Source organism: Mus pahari, chromosome 23 (assembly GCF_900095145.1).
Source record: "Mus pahari chromosome 23, PAHARI_EIJ_v1.1, whole genome shotgun sequence".
NCBI lineage: Eukaryota > Metazoa > Chordata > Mammalia > Rodentia > Muridae > Mus > Mus pahari.
In genome coordinates, this window is record NC_034612.1 from 538,358 (window position 1) to 565,787 (window position 27,430).

At 43.8% G+C, this 27,430-nt stretch overlaps 1 protein-coding gene and 1 non-coding gene across 11 annotated transcripts in view; both read right to left on the reverse strand.

The window, feature by feature from the left end:
* Ep400 (E1A binding protein p400) overlaps window positions 1-27,430 on the reverse strand; it is a 105,859-nt gene that overhangs the window by 22,607 nt on the left and 55,822 nt on the right. For 6 of the 10 annotated variants that reach the window (XM_029533909.1, XM_029533908.1, XM_029533907.1 and 3 more), the window contains 17 exons: window positions 25,250-25,386; window positions 23,153-23,322; window positions 22,548-22,722; window positions 22,309-22,445; window positions 19,553-19,739; window positions 18,118-18,284; window positions 16,903-17,072; window positions 15,607-15,849; window positions 13,825-13,989; window positions 12,299-12,457; window positions 10,955-11,049; window positions 9,810-10,081; window positions 7,966-8,168; window positions 7,708-7,877; window positions 6,097-6,293; window positions 2,210-2,321; window positions 1,822-1,965 (listed from right to left, as the gene is read on the reverse strand). In XM_029533909.1, the coding sequence (XP_029389769.1) occupies window positions 1,822-1,965; window positions 2,210-2,321; window positions 6,097-6,293; window positions 7,708-7,877; window positions 7,966-8,168; window positions 9,810-10,081; window positions 10,955-11,049; window positions 12,299-12,457; window positions 13,825-13,989; window positions 15,607-15,849; window positions 16,903-17,072; window positions 18,118-18,284; window positions 19,553-19,739; window positions 22,309-22,445; window positions 22,548-22,722; window positions 23,153-23,322; window positions 25,250-25,386 (2,903 nt within the window). The remainder of the gene's footprint in view (window positions 1-1,821; window positions 1,966-2,209; window positions 2,322-6,096; window positions 6,294-7,707; window positions 7,878-7,965; window positions 8,169-9,809; window positions 10,082-10,954; window positions 11,050-12,298; window positions 12,458-13,824; window positions 13,990-15,606; window positions 15,850-16,902; window positions 17,073-18,117; window positions 18,285-19,552; window positions 19,740-22,308; window positions 22,446-22,547; window positions 22,723-23,152; window positions 23,323-25,249; window positions 25,387-27,430) is intronic. The other 4 variants (XM_029533911.1, XM_029533910.1, XM_021187003.2 and 1 more) reach the window with 2 other exon arrangements.
* Window positions 6,528-6,660, reverse strand: LOC115063123. The gene has a single exon (XR_003843003.1). It is a non-coding gene; the product is annotated as a small nucleolar RNA SNORA49 (small nucleolar RNA).

The following is a 27,430-nucleotide window of genomic DNA, read 5'->3' on the forward strand; positions in this document are numbered from 1 at the left end:
GATGAGGTTGGAAAGATGGCTCAGTGGCTAGGAGTGTATGCTGCTCTTGCAGAGAACCAAAGTTCAGTTCCCAGTACCTATGTCAGGTGCCTCACAACCACCTGTAACTCCAGCTCTGGGGGATGCCACACTCCTGGTCTTCAGACAAACCAACATAAAATTAAGTTTCTAGGTCAGGCAGTGGTGACACACACTTCTAATCCCACCATTTGAGAGCAGAGGCAGGGGGATCTCTAGGAGTTCAAGGCTGGAGAGATGGTGCCCTTGGTCTTTCAGAGGACCTGAATTCAATTCCCAGCACCTTGGGTGGTTTACAACAGCCTGTAACTGCAGCTCCAGGAAAACTAACTCCCTTTTCTGGTCTCTGCAGTCACTCACACTCATGTGTGCATCCATATGCACACAAAAATTACAAAATAAATACATTTTTAAAAAAGTCTCCAGAATGCAAAAACTTGACAAAGCAATTATCCAGGAGGTGGGGTGAGGCTCAGCAGTGGGTTTCCATGAAGTCTGGGGTTTTATCGCCAGCTTTGGGGCAAAGGGGAAGACAGTCAAATGGCCATCAAACTCATGAAAGAGGTGTTCAGATTTACTATTCAACAGCAAGATGCAAAATAAATCTACCATAGGAGACAACAGCTTAAGAGAGAGACTATCTAACTGAAGCCCAGGGCAGTCCACAGCAGCTGTAGCACTCAGGTGCCACTGAGGCATGCCGCTTAGCTCTATCTACTAGTAGGCTGTGTGTGCAGGACCTGCTGACTGCTTCAAGGCTGACATTCAGCAGGAACACATGAACATGCTCTCATAAGACACTACAAAGTCATCCATACACAGGTCTGATGAGCAGTTTGGCAAGTTCATAAACATAATTATCCAGAATGGGGGCAGATACACTACTGCCACCTGAGACAAAGAGCAGACCCAAAGCACAGAAGTCCATTCACATCCATCTCAAGGTGGACAACTGTAAAAGGATGCCGCAAGAATAACCACTTCTGGAAAGGAGGGACTTTCTCAATAGTTCAGTTTTAGAATCAGAGTAGCTAGCCATCACCACTGTTGGTAAAGCTTTGATAGCATGGAACACAAGCCAGTAGCATACAAGGGCATTGCTGTGCACCATCGTTCATGGCTTTTCCCAAAGAGCAAGTCAATTGTCTCCCTAGACAAACAGCAGAATCAGAGGTGAGGCAGCTTCCATGGGGAAGGCATTCAGAGTAAGACCCCTTGGGATAAAATGGGCCTTAAGCCAGAAGGAGGAGAAAGGGGATATAAGTGGTGCTGATAGGTATCTGCCATATGCCTATAAAGTTGGCCACTGCACAGGACCCACATGTGCAACTCCAGACCTTCCCGTGCCTGCACTGAAACAGTAATATCCCTGACATATATCCAGAGTATTACACCCCAACAAGGACCCAACATGAGATACCTAACACAGACATTCTAGAGCCTCATCTAAGTCTTCAAAGTCGGGTGTGTATTTTACTGGGAGAGTGCCTGCGGGCCAGATGGGATGCATGGTTCAATACTAGACATCAAATATGGCTCAGAAAGTCCTAGTGGGAAGAGGACAATGGCTAGCATTTTCTCCTCTATTGCCTTGATACTTCTTTACAGTTGGGGCAGAGCAGGAAGGCAGGCAGGAAGGCTTTAGGATCAACAGAGGGGAGAAACAAGAAAGAGTAAGGTCTGAGCACTCAGAAGCCAGGTGAGTGAAAGCACACAACCAGACTGGGAAAGTACACAAAGTCACAACTCCAGTAGAACATTCATTGTCAAACAAGTCTTACGGAAGATCAGATTTCCTCTCACCTCTATGAAAGGTCTTGCAATCTTGGGTGCGATAGTTTCACTGACAGATGGTTCCTGAGAAAGCACCACGAATTCCTCAGCTTTCACAGGAAAGCCAGCATCATCCATAGGTGAATAGACTTCAAACAGCTCCTGGATAGTTCGCTAAACACAAATAATAGACACAGTAACTTCCAGGAACAGACACGATCCTGAATCTGACTTGAGCCATGGGCAGTATAAAACACACACCCAAGAATCATCCCTCATTAGTAAATTCACACTTTAAAAAAAAAAAAGATGATTCTGTTCACTGTGGAGTTCTTCACTGTGAGGGAGTTGGGAAGTGAGACAGTCTCCCTTTGTGGTCATATGCAGTCACTGAGGGTTCCTAACATATGAAAGCTACCTGCGTTAAGAAGGCCATCGAGTAGTCATTTCCCTGAGCAGCTACTTCACGGATCAAATCTTTAGTTCCATTTTTTAACAATTTCTCTTCAATAGAATTGCCACTGACAAGCCTGTAAAATAAAAAAGGAAAAAATATGTATACATATACAGATAAAATAAGTTACATCACCTAGAAACACAAGCCAATAAATACCAGGCACAGGTGCCCAAAGGGTAGTCAGAGAAGCAGCACTTCAGGCCGCTGTCGCCCCCTCTCCCATCCTTGTTCTCCTGTGCTCTGGAGTCTGCAGGGCAGGCCCTCTACCTGCCACTGTTTTTCCCACCACATTCAATCTAGACCTTTCTCAACGTGTCTTGGGCTCATCCCTACTGTCTGTCCTTCCAGACGACAACAGACAGAGTTGACAGCTTTCCTGACTTGCCTTGTGAGAGACTTTCAAGAGGTGTCCAGTTCTTACCTATTCCCTGCAAGATGCTAGCCCCCCAGGTCTCAGAGACAAGCAGGGCTCATCATCCAGTCTATTGTTTTCCTACAACATTCACTGTTTTGTTTTGAAATATACTTTTTTTTTTTTTTTTTGGTTGTTCGAGACAGGGTTTCTCTGTATAGCCCTGACTGTCCTGGAACTCACTCACTTTGTAGACCAGGCTGGCCTCAAACTCAGAAATCCGCCTGCCTCTGCCTCCCGAGTGCTGGGATTAAAGGCAGGCGCCACCACACCTGGCTTGAAAAATACTTTTAAAAAATTTTATGTATATGGATATTTTGCCTTCCTGTGTGTTTGTGTACCAAATGCATATCTGGTGCCCATGAAGGCCAGTGGGCTCTTGATTTCCTGAGACTGAAGTTAGAGACAGCTGGTGAGCTGCTTTGTGGATGCTAGGAATTAAAATTGCATCTTCTGTAAGAACTGCCATCTCTCCAGCCCTGACTACTTGCTTTAAGGATGTTAAATGCTAAAAGTCAACATAAGTTAAGTTAAAGTTTTAAGTTAAGTTAAATGCTAAAAGACAACTAAGTTAAACCATTTTAACAAAAATTTTCACAGGGATGAAAAGAACAAATGAGAAATTTCCAGGAGAAAAAAAAAATTCTAAAAAGGGAACATATTAAAAAGCAAGCAATCAAGGTACAGTGTTGTCTCTTCTCATGTTAGCACAGGTCCAGTAGATATAATTCCCTTACATTTAAGCTTTAGGAGTAGGAAAAACAGCCACATTCTAACTGTGGGATAACACTGTAAGATAACAGGTTGCATTTTTGTCCACCTCTGGGTTATAAGCACATCAACACTCTGTAGCACAGAGCAAGATGGCACCACCTTACATTCATGTCATAATAGTACACACATGCAGTAGGTTGGGCTTTGTTAAAACAGGATATCACAATATAGCCCAGACTAGCCTCAAACTCATTGTCTTCCCGTCTAATACTCTGGAATGCAAGGATTTTAGCATGTGCCAACATGTCCAGTTTAGGCAACATTTTTTTTTACTTAAAAAATAATGAGAGAGGGCCGGGCATGGTGGCACACGCCTTTAATCCCAGCACTCGGGAAGCAGAGGCAGGCGGATTTCTGAGTTCGAGGCCAGCCTAGTCTACCGAGTGAGTTCCAGGACAGCCAGGGCTATACAGAAAAAACCCTGTCTCAAAAAAAGAGAGAGAGAGAGAGACTGAGATCATCTGATAGATAATATAAGCAGATAGGTATGCCTGTGCCACAACACATATGTAGAAGTCTGAGAACAACTTTTCTCACAAACTGTTATCACTATTATGATATATAGTTATAGTAACAGAATGACGGATGGATGAATGGACAGATGGATGGTTGGACAGATGGATGAAGTGGTAACTCTACTTCTACCCATGTAGGCTCTAGATATTAAACTTAGGTAAAATAAAGGCAAATATTTTAATGGGCCCTGTGAGTGAATTTTTAATAGACATATTGTTGGACAATGTGGTCCTTCAGGCAAAATAGCAGCCATCTTCATCAGATCAGATGTGTCAGTTTGCAAGAGACCATTGAGTGGTCCCATTGATTATTCATGTTCTCTCAGAAAGATGGGCTGGAGCTGGGCGTGGTGGCGCACGCCTTTAATCCCAGCACTTGGGAGGCAGAGGCAGGCGGATTTCTGAGTTCCAGGCCAGCCTGGTCTACAAAGTGAGTTTCAGGACAGCCAGGGTTATACAGAGAAACCCTGTCTCAAAAAACCAAAAAAAAAAAAAAAAAAAAAAAAAAAAGAAGAAAGATGGGCTGGGAAAGTCATGGACCCTCATCTTTGTATGCAATCCTATACTAGGGTGTAGAGGGACTAGAGTAAGAAGGTCCAGGGAAGGTGGAAAGAAGAGATTCCATCTATGTAGCTATGCATAAGTTACTATCCATTCTAGTACACACATGCAGTAGGTTGGGCTTTGTTAAAACAAGATATCACAATGTAGCCCAGACTAGCCCGTGTATTTGATGATTTGAGGTTACCCACATACCTGAAAGAAACCATCCATGCTCCATAAGTAAGACCAATAAACTCTCTGCAATGTTTCTAATGCTAGGCTTTGGTGGCATCAAACTTCGGCTTGTCTTTGGGGCCTTTCTTATAAGGACATATTGAGAAGGAATTTTTGCAATACCTATTTTCATCATTGCTTGCCTTTCCAACCCCTTCTCCTAGGCAGCCAATGCAAAGGCTATTAGGAAATGCTGTCACCCTGGGTTGGCCTTTGATGTGTGTGGCATAAGGCACAATCAATCCTGTCTGTCATGGCATATGCTAACCCACACTTGTTTCCTTTGCTAAGCAGCATGAAGAAGCTCCCTATGAACATGCTTTTCTTTCAACTGCTCAGTAGGTAGGTGTATGGCTGCACCCTAGTGGGTGCTCCCTATTCCCGCTGCAATGAACCACACTATGGGAGGCAGATGCCTCCCTCAGCATGGCTATGGCAGGTAAAGAGCTCGGCACTTTCATTTCAACACATCTTCTCATGATGCTTTCAGAAGAACTAAGGAAATTCCTGGACTTCATTGACATGGCAGCTTCCATGACTAGACTCAGCTTCTCTTTGATATGCTTCCTGTCTATAGTCCCAAATAGATATTTCATGTTCGACCTATGCCCTATACTTGAAATTGAGTATTCAAATTTCTAGGCCCTCTGTATTCCCACTTTTAAATAAGAGTACCTTATTTCTCAGCTTATGAGACTGATCTGACCTTTGCACGAACTGCAAGGCAGTCCTCCAATCTATCACTTACCCATTTCTTTATTATGTTCTTCAACACTCAACCTGAAGCCTACTCATCTGTTGCCTGTCTAGTCTGTGTTGTGCTCCTAAGCAGGAAAGGTGACCCAGCCCTATTCTCTGAGACTGAACACTGGCACATGAGACTAGTTTTATATTAGCATAACATGTAACATTCAGAAATTTACAAGTGGCCATGGGGCCCTTCTGTCTTCCCAATTAGTTATGGAGGGTCACCAGTTACAATTTATATGCTTGAAGATAAAGAAACATTGCAAAGTCTTTCAACAGATAATTTGTATTTTATAGTACTTCAAGCAAGCCAAATATAAGCTGTACTCTTCAGTTACTATAAAAGATGTACAACATGTACACACTGAACAACAAAAAGCCAACACAAAACTGACCTAACACACAACTGATTACATATTCAAGTAAATGTCAAGTACAAAGGCCAGACAAAACATGTTGAAAAGGAAAATAAACCTCAGTTATGTAGAAACTTCTAAAATTCAACTGCAGCATAGTATATCTGACTCTACCTCTTAACTGTGCTTATTACTGAATTCCTGCACCCACACTTTCCACAAAGCTCATTATGAGTATTTCTATGAGTTGGCCAGGATTGTTATCACCTGTATATGTGGATGTCCTTGCATCTCCCAATTCTATCACACCACTCCTGGGCTTTGGCATCCATAACTGGATTTAGGTCATTGTCATAAAACACCACAGTGTCAGCCTCAACAAGGTTTATGCCAGTGGCACGGCTATGGGTAGAGAGAAGAGCACAGAAAATCCGCCTGTCTCTGTTGAAGCTCCTCATCAGCTCCTGAGAGGAAACAAAGTACTTAGGTTAACATTTCTGGAGAATACTAGAAGACTTTGGACACCTTCTATGATCTGTTGATTCAAGGTATGTTGTAACAGTCTAATTTGATCCATGAATAACATCTTACCCTGGCTCTCCTGCATGCATGCACTTCCTTCTATGCACAGCATCTCTATGTCATGTTTAGACAATACAGACATCATGTGCATAAGGGCTCATGCTTATCTGGTACTTGCTGTCAGCCCAATCTGTAGGCCCCACAAGAAAGCAGAGTCTTGCTAGGGAGGGAGCTGTGCTTTCTCCTCTATCCTCAGGCAATGCCAGGGCACTCTACAGGCAAGAAGCCCCTGGAGTAAGGCTGAGGAAGCACAGAAAGATCTCTCTAAGCACGTGGGACAACAAACTGTAATGAATGTTGAGTACTTTTCTTCTATAAAATTATTTCCATGCCAAAATAGAACTAAAGTTGACCAACCCCTCTCTTCAAATGATAACCTAATTGTCTACACTATTAAAAAAAAAAGAAGAAAAGAAAAGAAAGAAAAAAAGAAACAGGCTCCTATTTGCATGTATAATGTGTACCAACTCTCATTTGCTTTGAAACATAAAAAGAACTCAAGTCTTGTTCTGCACTGTGCTTTTCTCCCCCCCACTCACGGCCCTTTGTACTGTATACTCATGCTTGTGACTGAAACACTTCTGGTAAGGACTTTCTAGTCTGTCATTTGGAGTTGTGAAGAATGTTGTGGTTCACCGCCAAGGCACAAACCTTCTTTGTGTGCTTTCTCCTGCTGAATATTCACTCACTCACTGACTATGGCTTATCTTGTCCACTTCTACAGAGACCACTATGTAGCAATCATTCAGTGAAATATTGCTATTGTGTGGAGCCCTAGACAGGGGTCACTACATCAATTGTCTTACCCATCTCTGAAGCTGGCAGTTCATGCTGCTTTCTGAAGAGCTATGCTAGAGGTTCTACAAGCACTGTGTATGAGCCAAATGCTACAAATTAACAAATATGGTCAACAAAAACATGGAAAAACTTTTCAATTTGTATTTCTTTGCCAGTTAGTCTAAAAAGCATTCATATTTTTGCTAGATAGCCACCTCTTAAAGTATGTCAGTACTAACCCAATCTGACTACAGATTACTCCTATTTGTCCTGAGACACATAAGACCATACATCTAGCTGGTTAACAAGCTTGTTTTTTGTTTTTTTGGTTTTTTTTTGTTAACAAGCTTGTTAAGGGTAGGGAAAAAAAAAAATCAAGAAAGCAGTGAGTCTGGAACTCAGAAAAAGTTCTGCATTTAGGGGCAGTAGACTATTACCTCACAGCTGTAGGAAAATGAGGCCTAAATCTGATGATTCAGGGTCATACCATGAAATCACCATGAAAGGATTATTTCTTACCTGTCGTTGTTCACTGTTGGCATTTTCATCAATTCGTACATAAGTGAGATAATGGAAGTTCAAGAACATCTCTAAAATGTCCAGCATAAGAACCATCTGAGATAAAATCAGTACCCGACGTCCTTCAGATTTTAGTTTCTGTAGCAGGATTGCTAAAGCTTCTAACTTCCCTGAGAGAGAAAGAGAGAGAATGTCTGTCTTGCATTCTAGAACAAACGTATCTCACTTCACAAACCATGCTAACAGGGTCTGTCATACCTGAGTCAAACTGCACCAGCCTCAGCTCCGGGAACTGCAGTGAGCGCAGTGCTGTTAGTTGTTGCAGCTGCCGGTGGTAAGGACCGGTGTGCTCCCTCAGGCACTGCCTCAGAGCTCTCAACCTGCTGCTATACAATGAGGGCGGCCTCGCGACCCACAGGGAGGGTGGTGTAGCCACCACTGGAGGAATCACACAGGCCACCCTGAGGAGCAGAAATCATGTGTGGTCACTATGTGGTGCCCTGGACCCCCTGGCAGCAATGAAGCAAGGCAGAACCCTCTGACAGTGAGTTGTCAGACAAGCAGCAAGAGCTAGACTCTATCACTGCAAAGTAGCATAATCTTCCACACACAAACCCAAGACAACTTCAGTCAGAACAGATCTAAATGACCAGCACAGGGCATCTCCGACTATAGCCATTGGCTCAGATATTCCTGCCGGGACTCTTGAGATAGAAGTAAATTGTCTCTGAATACAAACCTTCTAAATAAATAGTACAGGTGACATGTAACTTGAGAGGGAACAGGCTCAGGACACCCTACAGACAGAACTACAAGGCAATAACCAACCTAACACTACCTACTAACCTCCAGTCATCTACAACAGAAGCTTTCTAGGCATCAGCTGAAGCTCTGTTTTAAATGTTATTTTTTTTTTTTTTTTTTTTTTTTTTTTTTTTTTTGAGGCTAACTAGTTAACTCTGAGCCTGGAGCTCAAAGATATCCATCTACCTGCCTCTGCCTCCCCACTGCTGGGATTAAAGGTGTGCTCTACCATGCCCAGCTACTTTTATTTTCAGTTGTGCTCATGCTTGTGTATCTACGCAGGAGTTTGTGCATATGCATGTAGTGTCTGTACAGGACAGAAGATGTCCAGTCCCCTAGAGATTGAGGCTCGTGAACTCCCTGTCTTGGGAGCTAGGAACCAAACTGGGGTCCTCTGTAGGAGTAATATGGGATCTTAAATGCTGAGTTGTCTCTCCAACGTGTGAAGCTGGGTCTTGGCAGTTTGCTCCCAAGTACATCTCTGAAGTGACCATCTGTGATGTGTGAAGATGACAAGCATTTCAAAGACAAACAAGGGCATGAGAATAAATGGCAACAACTCTACCACACAGCCTGGGAAGGCCTGCGACAGGCTGGCTCGGCCTGGAGAGGACGCCCTTTTTCTTCCTTCATTTCCTTATCTAGGAGACCTGGAAGACTGGGCTCTGGACACAGGCCCTCTCAGGTAATCTGGGCCTCTCTGAACAGAAAGTAACAACAGTTCAGCCAGACAAAGCAAATGACCCTGAGGCTGAGCCAGGAGAACAGGGCCAGGGAATACAGAAACTTGCATAGACTATCAGCTGTCTGAAGAGCAGCAGACATATCAAGGCCTAGCAGGAACAGTGTGGCTAGCCCACTAAGAGGCTACTCTACTAACTTGTTCTGAATTCTACTGTTCAATGTCCCCAAGTAACATATATGGCTAGTTTTGTGGGTCAGTTTACTAAAAGAGCCAGTTAATAGCCTAAATACCAGGCCTCTGTTCCCAAACCACTTCAAACCCCCTAGAAACTCAAAGAGACAACCTGAGGGAAAGCAATTGGAAATAAAAACATTAAAAACCAAAAAAACCAAAGAATAAAGAATTACAGGATGTGGTCGTTCATACTAGCATTGAGAGGAGGAGGCAGGAGCATCAGGAAGAGTTCAAAGCAAGCCTAGGCTAGCCTATATAGAATTGAAGGGCAGCTATATGAGACCCAGAATTAAAAATTAAAAAGAAAATTTCTGGTGTGCATCAGAGTGAAGGAACAGAAAATAAGGATAAAGATACTCACGCGTATGCACTAACTCACCTGTCAAGAACATCTTGAAGAGTCTCTTGACGCTGACTCAATGTCAAAATCAGATCACCTTCACTCTTTGAGAGGGACATGTCATAGTTTGCTCCTTTAGGACCCTTCCCAAAGTTGCTATCCAAAGACCAGCACAAAGGCCTCTTCCTTCTTCCAGGAAGGGAACAAATCCCCAGCAAGTCTCTACCATATACTGGAGCCTGGGAACAACGCCGCTCATTGATAAAATGAATCTGATCCAACCGTTCCTTCAAAAGTCGGCTCTTCTCCTCCTTGATCAAAAAGGCCAGAAAGACAAAAGCAAAACATGACCAAAAAAAAAAAAAAAGTTATTTGAAAGACATCCACCCTGATATAGCGGTCTCTTGTGAGGCTAAGCCAGTGCCTGGCAAACACAGAAGTAGATACTCACAGTCAGCTATTGGATGGAACACAGGGCCCCCAATGGAGGAGCTAGAGAAAGTACCCAAGGAGCTGAANGNGNCTGCAACCCTNTAGGTGGAACAACAATATGAACTAACCAGTACCCCCNGAGCTCGTGTCTCTAGCTGCATATGTAGCAGAAGATGGCCTAGTCAGCCATCACTGGGAAGAGAGGCCCCTTGGTCTTGCAAACTTTATATGACCCAGTACAGGGGAACACCAGGGCCAAGAAGTGGGAGTGGGTAGGTAGGGGAGCCGGGGGGGGGGTATAGGGGACCTTGGGGATAGCATTTGAAATGTAAATGCAGTAAATACCTAATCAAAAATTGAAAAAAAAGAAAAGAAAAGAAAAGACAAGACATCCTGACAAAATCACCTCACTGAAGGCTTTTGGGAACTATTATGCATACATTCATTTCAACATCCATGGCCTACTTCTATGAAACTAGTCGCAGAAAATATCAAGAAACAAAAGAGCCTTCTCTGTCTTCCTAAGACATAGAAGACACTGAGGATAAGACAAAACAAAAGGAGTAAAGACCACAATGTCTGCACTCAGAAGCCTATGTCAATTTCTTTCAATGGGATTGAGTGTTAAAATCAAGGCCCTAATTCAAAGAGCATGTGCATCTCTGAGATGCATAAACCCGAAAGAACCCACAGGAGCCTTGGCTGTTTCTGAAAGCTACTTGCCATTGTGTGTCCTTGCATCTAAGCCTTACCTGGGTTGGCCCTGCAGCAGGAGAAGCTGGTTTGGAAGCCAGGCCAGGTTCTCCAACAGCCATAGCACTCACTGCTACTCGACCCGGAACACCAACTACAAATGTAAAAGCAGAGAGCTGAAGGGAGTACAGGTGTAGTTTAATGGTAGAGCATGTGCCTGGACTGCTTGAGAAGTTCCATCCCTAACACCCTTGTGCTCCTGGCTCCCAAAGAAAGAAAGCAAAAATGAAAGCCAGTATCAACAGATCCATTCCTAAAGGTGAACTGCCTGGCCAAGGTGTAGCACCTTGCCTCCTGAAATCCCAAGAAGATAAAAGGAGCTGGCTCAAAGAGTTTGATGCATCAAAGCTATGTTTAGAACTAGAGTCAAGACTATTCTGGCACAGACAGATCACATATCTGTCCTAACTCAGCCTCATAACCTCCGCAGTTCCATAATGAAAAAACACCATAGGAAATCAGCATATAATGAGGAACAGCTCCTTGCTTGCCTATGAATCAAACTCTCCCACCAGCCCTACTATACTGAACACATGCAGACAAGGATTGGTCCTTAGAAGAGAAGCTGGCAGAGAACAGGGTAGAAGCTGAGAGCCCAGCAGCTATAGGACAGTCAGACAGTGTGCAAACCCTGTACCAAGTGGATGGCTCTACTCTCAGGGAGCTCTAGGCACACTTACTAAATATTTGGTGGTTCCAAAAGTTTTTCTTTCTTAAAAATAAATAAAATTGTGTGTGTGTGTATATATATATATATATTCACATACATATATGTACACACACATATTTGAAAATGTCTATTAAATTAAATTTTTATATATGTATATTTAACTTTAAATATATATTTATGGGTATATATGTATATATACCTATACATATCTATAAATAAAAAACTTTATATATCAGTGTTTTGCCTGCATGCAAGTATGTGTGCCACATGTGTGCCTGGTGCCTATGGGTATTAGAATTGGGTGACAGATCCCCTGGGACTAGAGTTGTAGATATCTGTGAACCACCATGTGGGTGTAGGAAAGATACCCAGGGCTTCTGCAATGCAACAAATACTCTTAACTGATGAGCCATCTCTCTGACCCCCTAAGTTTTTTATTAGAACACAACAGTGGGGTTTGGTCATATTCAAGCAGTACATTTGAGAGAAAAAGAGGGAAGAAACCAAGCTGATGCCATGACACATGCGTGGAAACCAGGTTATCACAAATAAGGTTTTGACATGCATAAGGCTATGGCCAGAGGTGCATGACTCCTGACAGTAACCCCTGCCCCCCCCCAAAAAGCCCGCAAGAAATTCTCACCAAGCCTTCTTCCTGTTCAGAACACCCTACCTTGTGGGGTCAAGGGTGCAGGGCTGGGGCCACTGTTTGGGGGCTTGCTTCCCAGAGTGCTATGCACAGCACCTGCCTGAGACACAGTCTGCATCACCACAGGGCCAGGGGCTCGAAGGTAGGGCTGTCCAGGGGCTGACACGATCTGGAGTACACTACCTGTAATCACATGTCCACCAGAAGCATCAGTAACAGGTAAATGCACAGTATAGTTACACACTAGCCACTTCCAAATGGTATAGAAAAAAATGAGTCTGTATACTGCACATACCCAGTTCCATTTACACAAGCAAATATATGTACAGCTCAGTAACTCTGACAAAGAAGAAATTGTTGAAAAATCTCAGATAAAGACAGAAAACCATCTGAAGAAAGTCTGCTTTACACCAAATCAAGAAGACCACTAACCCTGCACATACCCAGGTATATATCCACTGGTGATCACAGCTGTCCTAGGGCTGTGAAGGTCACAGAATCACTCACAGACCCATGTAGCCATTGCCAAAGGGATAAAAACTACCAGAAAGAGCTGGGCTTAGCCCAGTGCCCATGACTCTGTGGCTGTTCTTCAAAAGTCTGCTACTTGCCTATTATGTGCCTGAACCTTCTTACCAAACGTGTGACAAGGAACAAGGAACCACCAACTACACTCACGGATGGCTCTGACTCTGAGATCCTAAACCCCACCAAGACAGGTATTAAAGTATCACAAGAAGCTGTCACCCAGCCAGAATCAAGGGCAGTGTCTTTCGGAGAGGCTGCTGGGATAAGGTACAGGGAAGCTGGTGCTGCCATAGAAACCTTTGAAATCTTAGCCTAAAGGTAAGCAACTGGTGCTGGATGCAGCTAAAGAAGCTGCAGTTTTGCAACTATCACTTAAGATTGATCTTTAATGAACAATTCAAATTTTACTACCTCCTTTTCTTTGAAAGCAGTAACTACTTGTTCTTAGCCAAAGATCTGAGACATTTGGATCCAGGTGTTAAAAGTTAAAACTTTAAACTGGCACAAATCTTGGAAGTCTCAGCTACTTCATAGGCTGAGGCAGGTGGATGGATGGCTTGTCTCAGTAGTCATGGGTCAATCTGGACAACACAGTAAGAATCCAAGTGATAGGCAGGCAGGCAGGCAGGCAGGCAGGCAGGCAGGCAGGTAGGTAGGTAGGTAGGTAGGTAGGTAGATAGATAAAGCATTTCACCTACAAGAACTGCTGGTCTTTTTGGCATTTTTAGGAACATCTGACGCATTCATGCATGAAAGCAACAAAAGAGGAAACTCTTCTCCAAGAGCAGATGGTATTGATAGAAACTAAGCATCTTACTTAGTTGCTTACTGCCTGCCAAGAAAACTCATGAACGTCATCTTATCATCCCTCAATGAGCCCTCATGCCTGGGGGGGAAGAACCTGAACCTCACAGGGACCCACCCTTTTTACCCTGCTACCCAGACAGGCTCTCAAGTGCAGTGCTAAGAGTGGTGGGCCTCTGTCCTTCTCAGCGACAGTGCCGGCTGTGGTTGTCTCTTACCTTGCAGCTGCAGAGGCTGGCCTGCTGTGAGCTGCCGCAATTGGCTATGTGACAAGGTGAATTTGTTCCCTTGGAACTGTAGTGTCACAGGTGTCTCTGGCTGGGCCACACGGCTCTGTGGCCCTGCAATAGACGCCAGCTGAGCTATTTTCACTACTTCCCCACCTGTTAAAACACAGAAGAGAAGCTGAACTAACATCACTTGGAAGTTACTGACCATTATACAACACGCTCTCACTATAAATAAGGCCTGCCTATACTAAAGTATCTTCAAAACACTTGTTGGGTGTTGCTATCATTTTGAGAAAAGTTATTTTAAGACAAAAGAAAAAACAGTATTAAATATCAGACTTTAGTGTTTAATCTATTTAATCATAAACAGCAGGGACTTTCAGTATCAACTACTACACATGCAACTATTAAGGAATGTTTTTACTTTTCTCTCCAAATAATAAAAGGGAAGAAGAACAGTAAATATCAAAAATATCAGACATCTATTGCATTAAATTGGAAACTCTTCAGAAGACTTACAAAATTTGAGAAAGTATGTATCCAGTGAATAAGATATCGTCAACATATAAAACAAACTTTAACTGCACATGCTTTTTTTTTTTTTTAAGTCTAGGAAAACATAAATAAGTCAGACATAAAACTCTTAAGTTTCTGTTAATTCAAATGAGCTTATAGGATTTGATATTATATATCAAATGATCAGAAGCTAAAAGGCTTTTTACCCAAGGGGTGGTTATCCAAGTTCAAATGCTCTTCTCCCAAGAAAAATACATGCCAGGGTTAGTAAGGTGCCATAAGGAGAACTGTTAGTGAAAGATTAGCAAACTACCTAAAGATGTCTTACACACAGAATTAACTGTGCACAAGGAAGGAAAAATGAAAGTCAGAGACAAAGAGTTACACACAGACACTTAAATCACCCATCAGCCCTTCTAGATGGAAAAAGCCAGCTGAATCACTAACTTCACACACTATGACATGTGAGGAATCCTACAAACAAAACTCTCATCACCTACACAAGCATGAGGTATATGTAGCTCTCTACTCTAAAGTGACTGCCTAGGACAACTACTCCCCACTGATGGACACAGAAGAGACCCCCAGGCTCCTCTCATGTTTTTTCCTCCCTTCCCGGTTTTCCAAAAAGGCCTCAATGTGATTCTGTTACATAGCAAATAAGAAATATTTATGATCTGCAATATTTTAGTTGGCATTTCTATAGTAGCCTAGATAATGGCCTGTAGAAGATTTGGAAACCTGCTAATCCCACTGCTGGCAGTACACAATTCTGAGTTAGGAGAAAATGAGTAACAATGAGATGTTTTAGTCGCTGAATTGTTGAGAAATGTCTATGCTGAGCAAGTATTCACCGCCAAGTTTAAACTTGGAAATGTGTGAAGAACTAAAGAACTAATGGTGTCTAGAAACCTAATGCTAATTCACGTGGTCTCACCACTTGCCCCGCAGTGTGAACCCTGGCACTACTGGAACAGAACTGTGGCTAAGGCTAAAAGAAGGTGCTAGCCCTCAACACCAGTGCAGCACAGGAGGAAAGCAGAGCTGGTTGAATGGGGAGGAGAAAGAGTAGAACAGAGTAGGGCCTGGGACAATGACCACAGGCAAGGCCCCACCATGACCGGCATCACGCTCCAGGCCTGGACTGAGGGACAGACAGAGGCAGTGGACAGCAAAGGCTCTTCAGACATCCCGTGTTCCTGACACACTGCTCCAAGGCAGTGAGAGCAGACCCTGGACAGTAAGGCCACTTACTGGGCAAGCGGGCCTGGGCCTGCGAGGTAAGCACCAGCCGCTGGGGCGGTGCACTCTGCCCGGCCACCAGCGAGGGGGCCTGGGGCGGGGGCAGGGGTGGGCCTGGGGTGGAGGCCTGGACAGCGGTCTGAGCCCGCAGTTTCGAAGGATGGGCTGGGCCTGCTGCTGTGCTGGAGGTCGAGGTGGGTTGGTGTCGAGGCGCACCGACGGAAGCCTGAGAGTTCTGAAACGGGGCTGCTGCTGCTGTAATCAATAAGGTTGTTTTGTGCAAAGCTGTTAGAGGTTCTTTATAACACGCAGTATTTTACAACCGAATGTTAAAATACATAAACATTATTTCACAGTCTCTCAAATAAGAAGCCCACTCTTAGGACACAAACATGGAGGGGCTGGTACAATAGTTAGGTTGAGAGAAACTTAAGGATCTGCCTGTTGCCAATCAGTGAGGCTCCCTGTGAGTTCACAGAACACACAAGGCACACATCCTGGGGCTGTCAAATGCTAACAGCTGTTAGAAAGCACTCTGTAAGCACACAAAATCTCCTGCTCTCAGCAGTACAGAAACCTCAAACTGCTGTTTCCAGATGAGGCTACAAGACCACTTCTAGGTCTTTCCCTGCCTCTTTACCACAAATGAAGCTAAAACAATAGCACCAAATACAGCAGGAAGGCTCAGAACTTTCCTGAACAACCTTGACATACTTTAAGAAAAATACTTTGCAGAAGTCCAATCACCTGCTCAGCCAAGGAGAACTTTCTCTTACAGGGAAAACCCAGTATAGGAAACAAACTCTACATCCAGGCATAGTGTTATATGCCTGTAAATCTCAGCACTGAGGGGGATTGGAAGCAGGAAGACCATGAGTTCTAGAGCATTCTGGGCTACATAGTGAGATCCTGTCTCCAAAAAAAAAAGAAAGAAAAAAAAAGAAAGGAAGGAAAAAAAGAAAGGAAGGAAAAAAAGAAAGGAAGGAAGGAAGGAAGGAAGGAAGGAAGGAAGGAAGGAAGGAAGGAAGAAAGGAAGGAAGAAAGAAAGAAAGAAAGAAAGAAAGAAAGAAAGAAAGAAAGAAAGAAAGAAAGAAAGAAAGAAAGAAAGAAAGAAAGAAAGAAAGACGAAAAAGAAAGGCAGGGGAGAAAAAAATATCTTCAACTTATCAAGATCTGCAGATGGCTCCTTTGCAGGCCATTCAGAGGTGTCCACATTCCCAGCAGTGTATAACACACAGTGGGCCAGGAGCACAACAACAGGAGCTTTCCCACAGTCTTCCATAAAAGAGAGTTCTTTATGTGAGATACCTTTTGTATCTGGGTTGGCAGAGAAAGTAGCAATCGGTGGCCGTCCTCGAACCTGGCCCTGTGGAGTAGCTGTGGATGTGTTGGTGTTTGCCATCCGAGGTGGATGTGTGCTGGGGAAAGCCACAGTGCGACCCTCAGGCTTCTGGCCATACTGCACAGGCTGAAATAACCTAGAAGACCATTGGCCCAAGCAGAAGACACACAGCATCACCACAATGCAGAAAGCAGGTTCTAGAGGCCTGCCCCTCAGAGATCAGCTAGGAGGCTAAGCGGTATCGAGCAGGAGCAAGGTGGCTACAAGCACAGCTGGCGGGAGATGGTGACAAACCCTGTACTCAGAGGTCATAGATCTCAACTGGTAACACAATTACTGTAAATCTTTAGGGTTAGGTCAAAGTATGTTTTGTTTCGTTTTGTTTTTTGGTTTGGTTTGGTTTGGTTTGAGACAGGGTTTCTCTGGGTAGTCCTGGCTGTCCTGGAACTCACTCTGCAGACCAGGCTGGCCTCGGCCTCAGCAATCCACCTGCCTCTGCCTCCCAAGTGCTGGGATTAAAGGTGTGTTCCACCACTGCCTGGATGTACTGTCACTTGTAAAAACTCCACTGTTGTTGAGTGGACCTCATGTCTGCCTGTGCTCCTGCCCATGAATTCTTCCAAATAAAATGTCTGACTTGGCCATGCAAGTTACTGCCACACCTGACAGCATGCTGTTCTCAGCCCTGACATCTCCCCAAATCCTAAAGCTTACTTTATTAAAGATAACCAAGAAAAGTGACTCTCACTCAGAATTTGCTGCCTCTATTTGAGAATCTTATTAATGTAGTTGTGCTCACTGAAAACAAGGACATTCAGAACATTCTCAAGAACACAGCTTTTGCTGGGCAGTGGTGGCACATGCCTTTAATTCCAGCACTTGGGAGGCAGAGGCAGGTGGATTTTTGAGTTCGAGGTCAGCCTAGTCTACAGAGTGAGTTCCAGGACAGCTAGGGCTACACAGAGAAACCCTGTCTCAGAAAAACAAAAACAAAAAACACCACCACCACCAAAACCACCAACAACAAAGAACACAGATTTTCTCATCTCAACGGAATGCCTAGAGTCAGCTAGAAGAAGGTACTGCTTATGGCCCAGGCATCTGACTCCCAACCAGCAGACAGTCCTTAGAGCAGTGAATATGCCAGATGAGCCACATGCTGCTTTAACCCATGCACATACCTGCTGGCCTTGAGCTTCACTGCTGCTGGCCGGGCTGACGGAGGAGGCGAAGCAAAGACTTCCTCCATGAGTTTCCGAGTCACTTTTTTCTTACATAGTAATTCAGCCTCATGGCGAGTGATTTTATTTTCTAGCCCAATGAGATCAAATATAGAAAGATCGGTTTCCTAAGAAGAAACAGAAATAAAAAAAGAAGAAAACATTCTGTAATAGGTGGCAGAGGAAAACACTTAAGAGTCAAAATCTGCTACAAGGCAGGAATCAACTGAAGAGGCTGTTTTATATGGTGTGTTATATGTATGTTTTATAGCCTTCTGATGCTCAGGACAGACCTCCTCTCACAAGGGGACAACAGCTATCTGGGCCCTCCTCAGAATCATGTGACAACCTGGAGTGGCAGAGGGGCAGATGCAACCACACAGTCATCATTTGAACAGTACAGGAATAAACAGCAGTCTTCCTCAGGAAAAAGGAGGGCAGTGTGGCTCTATGTGCTAGTCTCACGTGCTAGTCACTGTGTGGTGGTGATCCCTATTATCACTCACTGTGTGGACTCCACTTACTACTAAGGGGAACCAGTCAGATTCATGACCATGACAGTGACAAAAGCAAGTGTCTTGTTTTCCACAGCATCACTAATGTATATTTCTCAGAACTTGAGAAAACAAGAAAGCAGCATCACACTGAAAAGGATGAAAGACAGGAAGTGGGTCACAGATGTCCTTGTGCCACTAGGGCAAGTCAGGTGGTTCATCAGCAGTGGGATAGTTGGCAGCTCCTTAAAGAAGTAGACAGAGTGGCTATATAGCCAGCAACTCCACTTGAAGTGCACTCACAAAAACAGGAAACCCCAAACTGTAGGAGTGTTCTCATCAGCTATACTAACAATAGTCACAAGTAGAAACCACCTAGATATGCATCAACTGACCAAAGAACAAAGCATTTCACAGCAGAATCTTACCTAGCCCTTCAAAGGAATGATATCCTGATACACTACAATGAGAATGAAAATATTCTAAGTGTAAGACTCCAAATATAGTTCTGTGAGCTGCACAAAACAGGGAGGTCCACAGATACAGTGACTCAACGGGAAGAGCTAGAGCAGCAGTTCTTAACCTGTGCACTGAAACCCCTTGGAAGGAGCGGGGGACACCAAATGACCCTTTCACAGGAGTTTCCTAAGACCACTGAAAAACAGATATTTATATTATGACTCATAATAGTACCAAAATTACAGTTATGAAGTAGCAACAAAAATAATTTTATAGTTGGGATCACCGCAGATTGAGGAGGTTTACTAAAGAGCCATAGCATTAGGAAGGTTGAGAACTACTAAGCTAGAAAGAAGAGGGATTGGGAAATGATCCATACAACTATGTGGATTGTATCTACAGTACTAGAAATTCTAAACTATCTTTCTAAATCTTCTACTCACCTTCCAGAACTCTCTCTCCAGAACTCTGAGAACTAAAGAGGCTGAGTTATACTGCAGAGAGCCTGCTGCATAGGAGGAGCCCGGTACCCGTGGCTCTACTAGTCCAGGATGGTTGCAGATTCGCTGTAGCCGTGTCAGAACACTCAAGACACTGACAAAATGTCCACTCTTCAGAGCTTCCTGAGTCCTGCTCATGAAAAAGCAGCAGAAAGTTCAGTGTGTGTCCATCATCCAGCCTCACCATCAGTGGCTTCTGCATCTCAGAAAACACCAAAACTAGCAACATGTCCCAAGACTGGGTTAGTAAATTTGTATTTGTAAATTTATTATTACCATTCAAGTCTACATTCATGAACAGATTTTACTGAGAGCCAGGTTTGGGTATAGACCAAAATCTCAGGTGCTACACCTTCTCAAGGGACAGGGTTGTTCCTTTTATAAAAGAACCATGGGAGCTGGGTGTGGTGGTGCACGCCTTTAATCCCAGTACTCGGGAGGCAGAGACAGGCGGATTTCTGAGGCCAGCCTGGTCTACAAAGTGAGTTCCAGGACAGCCAGAGCTACACAGAGAAACCCTATCTCAAAAAACTAAAAACTAAAAAAAAACAAAAAAAAAACAAAAAAAACATGTTTCAGAAACATCAGGATAAAGTGCAAGTGCCCTGACAGACAAATAGAAGCATCCAAAGTTCGATGTGTGAAAGGAATCATTAAGCCAGAAAGTGGGACAAGAGCACACCAGAAGGCACATCCCCTGATCCCATAAGGAGAGTGCACAGTGGTAGATGAGATGCCAAATAGGCCACAGGCCAGACCCTGCTGCAATTATATCAGACAGACAGAGACCCACAAGGCATACCAAGCTCAGGGAGCTGCAGTATGGAGTAGAGATCTTGGGTGAGAAAGCAGACCACAGCATGGCATGTCCAGCACCCTAAGGCAGGTAGTGAAGACTGATATCAGGAGCACTTGAGAGTCATGGTGAAATGACTATAGGTTGTAAACCCAAACAACTCATCTAGAGGCTGCCTAGTGAGAACCAGGCTCAGGAAGCCTGAGATCCTTATGGGAAATGCCAGCTTAGTTATGCCAGGGATGACTCAGGTATGTAACAGAGAAAGGGGGTAATACTGAGAAGCACTGCCAGGAGGGGATGCCACAGTAAACGTAGCTTAGATAACAGGAAAGCCCAATACAGCCAGCTCTTAGCCCTGTGATAAGGTTCCCTGAACAGGGCAGAGCAGAAGAACTGAGTAAGACGCTATCCATCTAACTTAGGAGAATAGACAACAGATATATTTAAAGTTACCATGTTTGGCTTTGAGTGGGCTACAACTAAGATTTACTTCCCTGAGTCTAAGAATAATGGACATTTCCAGAGAAAGGGTGGAGGTTAAGGGGGTGCAAGTGGAAGCAGGTAGGAATGGAAAGTAACCTCCCCCTGAGAGCCTTAATTGGTATTCCTATGCATCTGGAAAGTGCAATGTAGAAATGAGGTTTATAAATCAGGTTTATAAATGGTATCCAGAAACCTGGTTCCCAAGAACAAAAATGGGGCCAAGGTGCACAAAGTCTTAACACATAGTCCTTGAATTGTGGCTCAGAAAAAAGAAAAAAGAAAAAAAACATGAAAAAGTCTCACTGCCATTCTACTGAGAGCAGGAAATCACAGAACCAACAAAGATCATTAAGACAAGATGTGCTGGATCCAAAGCCATGACCTCTCACATCTCCACAACAAATGACATCACTCCCAAACACAAGTACCTCACTACCCTGTGGCACTGGCATAATCAAAGATGAACAAGTTACATTCCCTGAACAATGAATGACTCGTCAGAGCTCCTGCTTAGAGGACAACTGTGGTGGTTTGAATAGGTTCAGCCAACACAGAATAAATGCCTGGACATAGGGAGTGGTGCTATTAGGAGATGTGGCTTTTTTGGAGTAGATGTGACCTTACTGGAGGAAGTGCCTCACTGTATAGGCAGGCATTAAGGTCTCCTGTGCTCAAGCTCCACCCAGCACAGAATTAGTCTCCTCCTGGCTGCCTTCCAATTAAGATGAAAAACTCCTGGCCTTCGTGCACACCGCCATGCTTCCCTCCATGATGATAATGGACTGAACCTCTGAAACTGTAATCCATCCCCAATTAAATGTTTGCCTTTATAAGAGTTACCTAGATCACAGTGTTTCTTCACAGCAACAAAACCATACACTAAGGAATTTAAGGGTAACTGAACTGCTTTTCCTTTGTCTGTGTCATGGTGTTTAGCAGGGTGCCTATGCTCAAGCTTCACCCAGTGCAGAAGAGAGCCCCTCCTGTCTGCAGATGATAGTCTTCTCCTGGTTGTCTTCTAATCAGGATGTAGAGTTCCTCCAGCACCACTGTCTGCCTGCATGCTGCCATGCTTCCTGCCATGATGATAATGGGCCAAACCTCTGAAACTGTAAACTAGCTGAAATTAAATGTCCTTTATAAGAGTTGCCTTGGTCATGGTGTCTGCTCACAGGAATGGAACCCTAACTAAGACAACAGGCTAACACAAGCAGCAGCAGCACACAGTGGGATAGGTATCAAGCTACACAAATGGCAGGGGTGTAGATCAAGCATATATAATACCTGAGTAAGAGAAAGGGAAGAGAGGATGTTCTGGAGCCCGCAGAGTTCCTGGCTGCCTCACTGATAGCCACACTTACTAAGTCAACAGGGTGCATCTGCTTCTCATTGGGCAGGTAGGCAAAGCAGCACTTACCGAGGCTGTAGGATGACATCCTCATATAAGGCCTTCTGACGACTGGAAAGGCGGCACTTCAGAACATGCTCATACTTCCTGGTTAGCTGTTTCTCCACATCTCTCTTGGTTCTCCTCAAAATAAATGGCTGTGTGACCTGGAGAAAATAATCATTTTTCTCCCCTATATGCCATGGCGTATTTAGCAGAGGGCAGATAAACTTTAAAAGAGTCAGCTGTAGTCACAGAAGCAAACATACCCTGTGTAATCTTATGACCATTTTGTGATAGTAATCCTGGTTTTCCTCATTGGGGGCTTTCAGGGGAAAGCTCAGGTAAGGCCTGGAGATCCCAGGAATGAGGAAGTGCACCATGGTCCAGAGCTCCAGAAAAGTGTTGTGCAGAGGGACATCGATCAGAAGCAGGCGCTGCTGGCTATAAATAAAATGGGTCAATGTTGGAACTTTGAAAAACATAAGTAGGCTGCTATCTTCTCTACAGCAATGCATGAGGAAAGTGAAGACAGAAACTCTACATATGCCTTCAGGGAACAGGTGGGCACAGTGGCACACGCAGCACTTGGGGAAGAGGAAACCGAGTCAGAGGCAGGCAGACTTTTAAATTCAAGGCCAGTTGGTCTACATAGACAGCTCCAAGATAACCAGGACTACATAGTGAGACCCTGTCTCAAAGAAAAGGACTGAACACAGGGATGCTGTGTCTCTTAGGTCCAACAATGCTGTGACAAAGAAGGAAATTTCTTTTCACTAAACTGATATGTATGCAATGATTTAAATTTCTTTAATGAATCTTAAGGTAAGAACAGTTGGAGATTTGAAGACAGAACACTTGGGTACGGTCAGACCTCTGCAGCTTGAAGATGGCTTCCCAGTGTCGCTCAGTCATGCCCTTCACCCTCTGCATTTCGTCAACAACGAGGCATTTCCAGTGCACCCTTGAGAAGGCAGTGTAGCCCCTGAAGAACTGCTTATAGGACGTGATGCAGATGTGGAAGTTATTGGGCTCGGTCCACTCCTGCAATACAGAAAGAAGCTCCATCTCCCCTGCAACCATCTGTAGTGCATTGCTAGGCAATCGCCCTCAGGCAAGCTAGGAATATCACCAGCAATACAACCCATTCTGCAGAACAACTACACAACAAAATTCCAAGGGAGTATTGTTCTCTGTTCTTCTAGAGCCTAATGGACTTTTGTTGACAATTTAGGCCTCTGTGTCTCCTGTCTAAACAATCAGGCTATTGTCTAGTGACAATAAGGCACTAGAAATTAGCATTTGCGAAATAGATTACCAGAGAAGATACTGGCTTTTATAGTGTATAATCCAACCCAGGAAGGCAAAAAAAAAAAAAGAAAAGAAAAGAAAAGAAAAAGAAGATGTCTACATTGCAACTAACTGCAATGAATTTTTTTTCTTTTTTACATTTCAAATGTTATCCCCAAAGCCCCCTATACCCTCCCCAAGCCTGCTCCTCAGCCCACCCCCTCCCACTTCCTGGCCCTGGCATTCCCCTGTCCTGGGGCATATGATCTTCCCAAGATCAAGGGCCTCTCCTCCCATTGATGGCCAACTAGGCCAACCTCTGCTACATATGCAACTAGAGACACAGCTGTGGGGGTACTGGTTAGTTCATATTGTTGTTCCTCCTATAGGGTTGCAGACCCCTTTAGCTCCTTGGGTACTTTCTCTAGCTCATCCATTGGGGGCCCTGTGTTCAATCCAATAGATGACTGTGAGCATCCATTTCTGTATTTGCCAGGCATTGGCATAGCCTCACAAGAGAGAGCTATGTCAGGGTCCTGTCAGCAAAATCTTTCTGGCATATGCAATAGTGTCTGGGTTTGGTGGTTGTATATGGGATGGATTTTAGTAAATTTTGCTTGGCATAGTGTCTAACAGTGAGCCAAAACTTCAAATGATAAAAACTGATCTATACACATTCAATTGGAAGTTGGCACTGGGGGCCAAAGGAAACTTGTATCTGTCACAAATATTCCCGCTTAATCCAGACAAATCATACAGACCCCAGGAGGTCTCAAACACTCCATCAGCAAAGTCTTGAGGTAAATAGTACTGTATTCTCTCTCCAGACAAATTCTCCATTCTGAACTATTATACTTACAATATTGGGAACTAAACTCAGGACCCATACATGTCAAGAAAGCACTCTATTGCCAGGCAGTGGTGGTATATGCCTTTAATCCCAGCACTTGGGAGGCAGAGATGCAGAGGCAGGTAGATTTCTGAGTTTGAGGCTAGCCTGGTCTACAGAGTGAGTTCCAGGACAGCCAGGGCTATACAGAGAAACCCTGTCTTGAAGAAAAAAAAAAAAAAAGCAAGCAAGCAAGCAAGCAAGCAACAAGAATCAAGCAAGCAAGCACTCTATTACATATGTAGACAAGAAAGGAAATGGGACCTCAAGCCTAAGCAGCTTTTTCCTTGAGAAGTGGGAGTCCACCTCGGGTCCTCTCTGCTTCAATTCTAGAACTGAATATACGCTTGGTAACTTACAAATATGTCAACGATATGCATTAAGCAGCACGTAACTGTACTCAAAGTGGCTGAAGCAGAAGGATCAAATGTTTGAAGTCAGCCTGGGATACATAAGATTTTAGGTTTAGAAAAAATAAGGAACATGAGAGGTATATCTATAACGATGTGTATGTACCACAACATGCCTATAGAGATCAGAGAAGAACTTTGTGGAACTGGTTCTTTCCTTTGTACCTTCACGTGGCTTCTAGGGATCAAATCAGGTTGTCAGGCTTATGGAACAAGTGTATTTCAATCTGTTGGGTCATCTCTCCAGCCCCTATATACCATATTTAAAAGCTATTTAGCTAAAGGCGTAACTCCCTGGCATACCTCTTGTCTAGGAAATATGAAACCTATCTCCAGCACTGAAAAACAAAGAGAGAGGGTGGTGGCAGTGGGGTGGCACTACCTGTCTCTTTGCTTTGAGTTCTCTGTGGCTGCCAACATAAGAAAGAGTTTTGAGGCCAGGACACCAGCGTTTCAACTCGAGTTCCCACTTGAGTATGTTACAACTCCTCATGACAACAAGATGAGGGCCCCAGTTACCTATGAAAGGAAAAAAAAAAATCCGTGAGATCCAGGTACCTAAAGATGAGTTTGATCAGAAGTTTAAATACATGGCCCACAAAGAATGCAGAATCCAAGTAAACAAAAACAATCCTCCAATATAATTAAACTGCCCAGAATATTACCCAGGCATGTCCCCTGCTGCACAATAACAGAGTCAAGTTCTCCAGAAACACTCACATAAAACCAGGACCACTGATAACCATATGAACTTCTATCATTGAGCCTGAGAAAGGACACTTTTCTAAGCTAGGTGTGGTGGTGCATGCCTTTTATCCTAATACTCAGGAGGCAATGGCAGGTAGAGCTTTATGAATTTGAGGTCAGCCAAAGCTGCATAGTGAGACCTTATCTCAAAAAACAATCTAACCTCCAAGAAAACCCTTTATCTATGGCAAGCAACTACCCCAAACAAGAAAGCTGCTGACTTGGGACCTCAGGTCTGATTAATCCTTTCCAGTAGCAAGCACCCTGTAGCTCAGACAGACAGGCACCTCCTTAGATACCCAATTTTAGGCAGAGCATATTCAATTTACCCAGTGAACAAACCTGCCTGAAACTGTATTTTAAGTGCAACTCAGAGAGTTGAATGCAAACAAGGATCAAAGACAAGAAATGGCTGGTTTTAATATAAAGCTGCACTTCACATATTTGTGGACATAGCTGAAGTACTGCTACTGATTCTAAAAAGGAACTGCTCAAGAGAAAAATGAACCACTGTTTCAGCAGAAGTTTCAGAGAAAAAAAACTTAACAGATGTCAATAAACCTTTTTTTCCTTATTGGTGGTGATGCTAGGCATCAAGTCAGGACCTCTCTAAAAACTGGGCTGAAGAAATAGCTCTTCCAGTGGACTCAAGTTTGACTCTCAGCACATATTTCAGGTGGCTCACAACTCCTGGCTCTTCAGCTCCAGGAGTATCTAACACCTCTAGCCTCAATAGGCACACACACATATACACACATGTATCTACACACAGACACATACATGTACACATAATTTAAAAGGTAAAAATGCAATGTTTAAATCTTAACATAAAACCTTAGAAGTAAAGAAACATGGCTAAACTTATGTTTTAGAGAAACCTAAAGCAATATTCCTCCTCTCCAGAAAGGAAAAACTTAAACTGGAGCCAGAATGATGGCTTAGCAGTTAAGAACACTACTTCTCTTGAAGAGGATCCAGGTTTGGTTCCCAGCACCCACAGGGCAGCTCACAGCTGACTATAACACCAGTTCCAAGTTATTTAATTAATGCCTCTTCTGGCCTCTATGGGCACCACACATCAACATAGTACACAGACACTCATACATATAAGATAAAAAGAACAGATTGAGCATGTGAGTCACTAACGAAGGCTCTGTCTAGCATATACAAGGCCCTGAATTCAATCTCTAGAAGGAAGGAAAGAAGGGAGGGAGGGAAGGAGGGAGGGAAGGAAGGAAGGAAGGAAGGAAGGAAGGAAGGAAGGAAGGAAGGAAGGAAGGAAGGAAGATAGATGAGGTTGGAAAGATGGCTCAGTGGCTAGGAGTGTATGCTGCTCTTGCAGAGAACCAAAGTTCAGTTCCCAGTACCTATGTCAGGTGCCTCACAACCACATGTAACTCCAGCTCTGGGGGATGCCACACTCCTGGTCTTCAGACAAACCAACATAAAAATAAGTTTCTAGGTCAGGCAGTGGTGACAGACACTTCTAACCCCACCATTTGAGAGCAGAGGCAGGGGGATCTCTAGGAGTTCAAGGCCAGCCTGGTCTACAGAGCAAGTTCTAGGACAAGCAAGGGTACACAGAGAAACTCTGTCTCAAAAACAACTTTAAAAAAGTAAATAACCTTTTACCAAAATGCTTTTATGTAACAGTCCCATGTCGAATGAATATACACAATGAAATGTTGTCTTGGCTGGCCTGAAACTTGCTATAGACAGATTAGAGATAGATCTCTGTCCAAGTGCTAGGATTAAATGCATATATACCACCACACCCAGAACAATGAAAATTTCTTTAATTTTTTTTTTTTTCAAA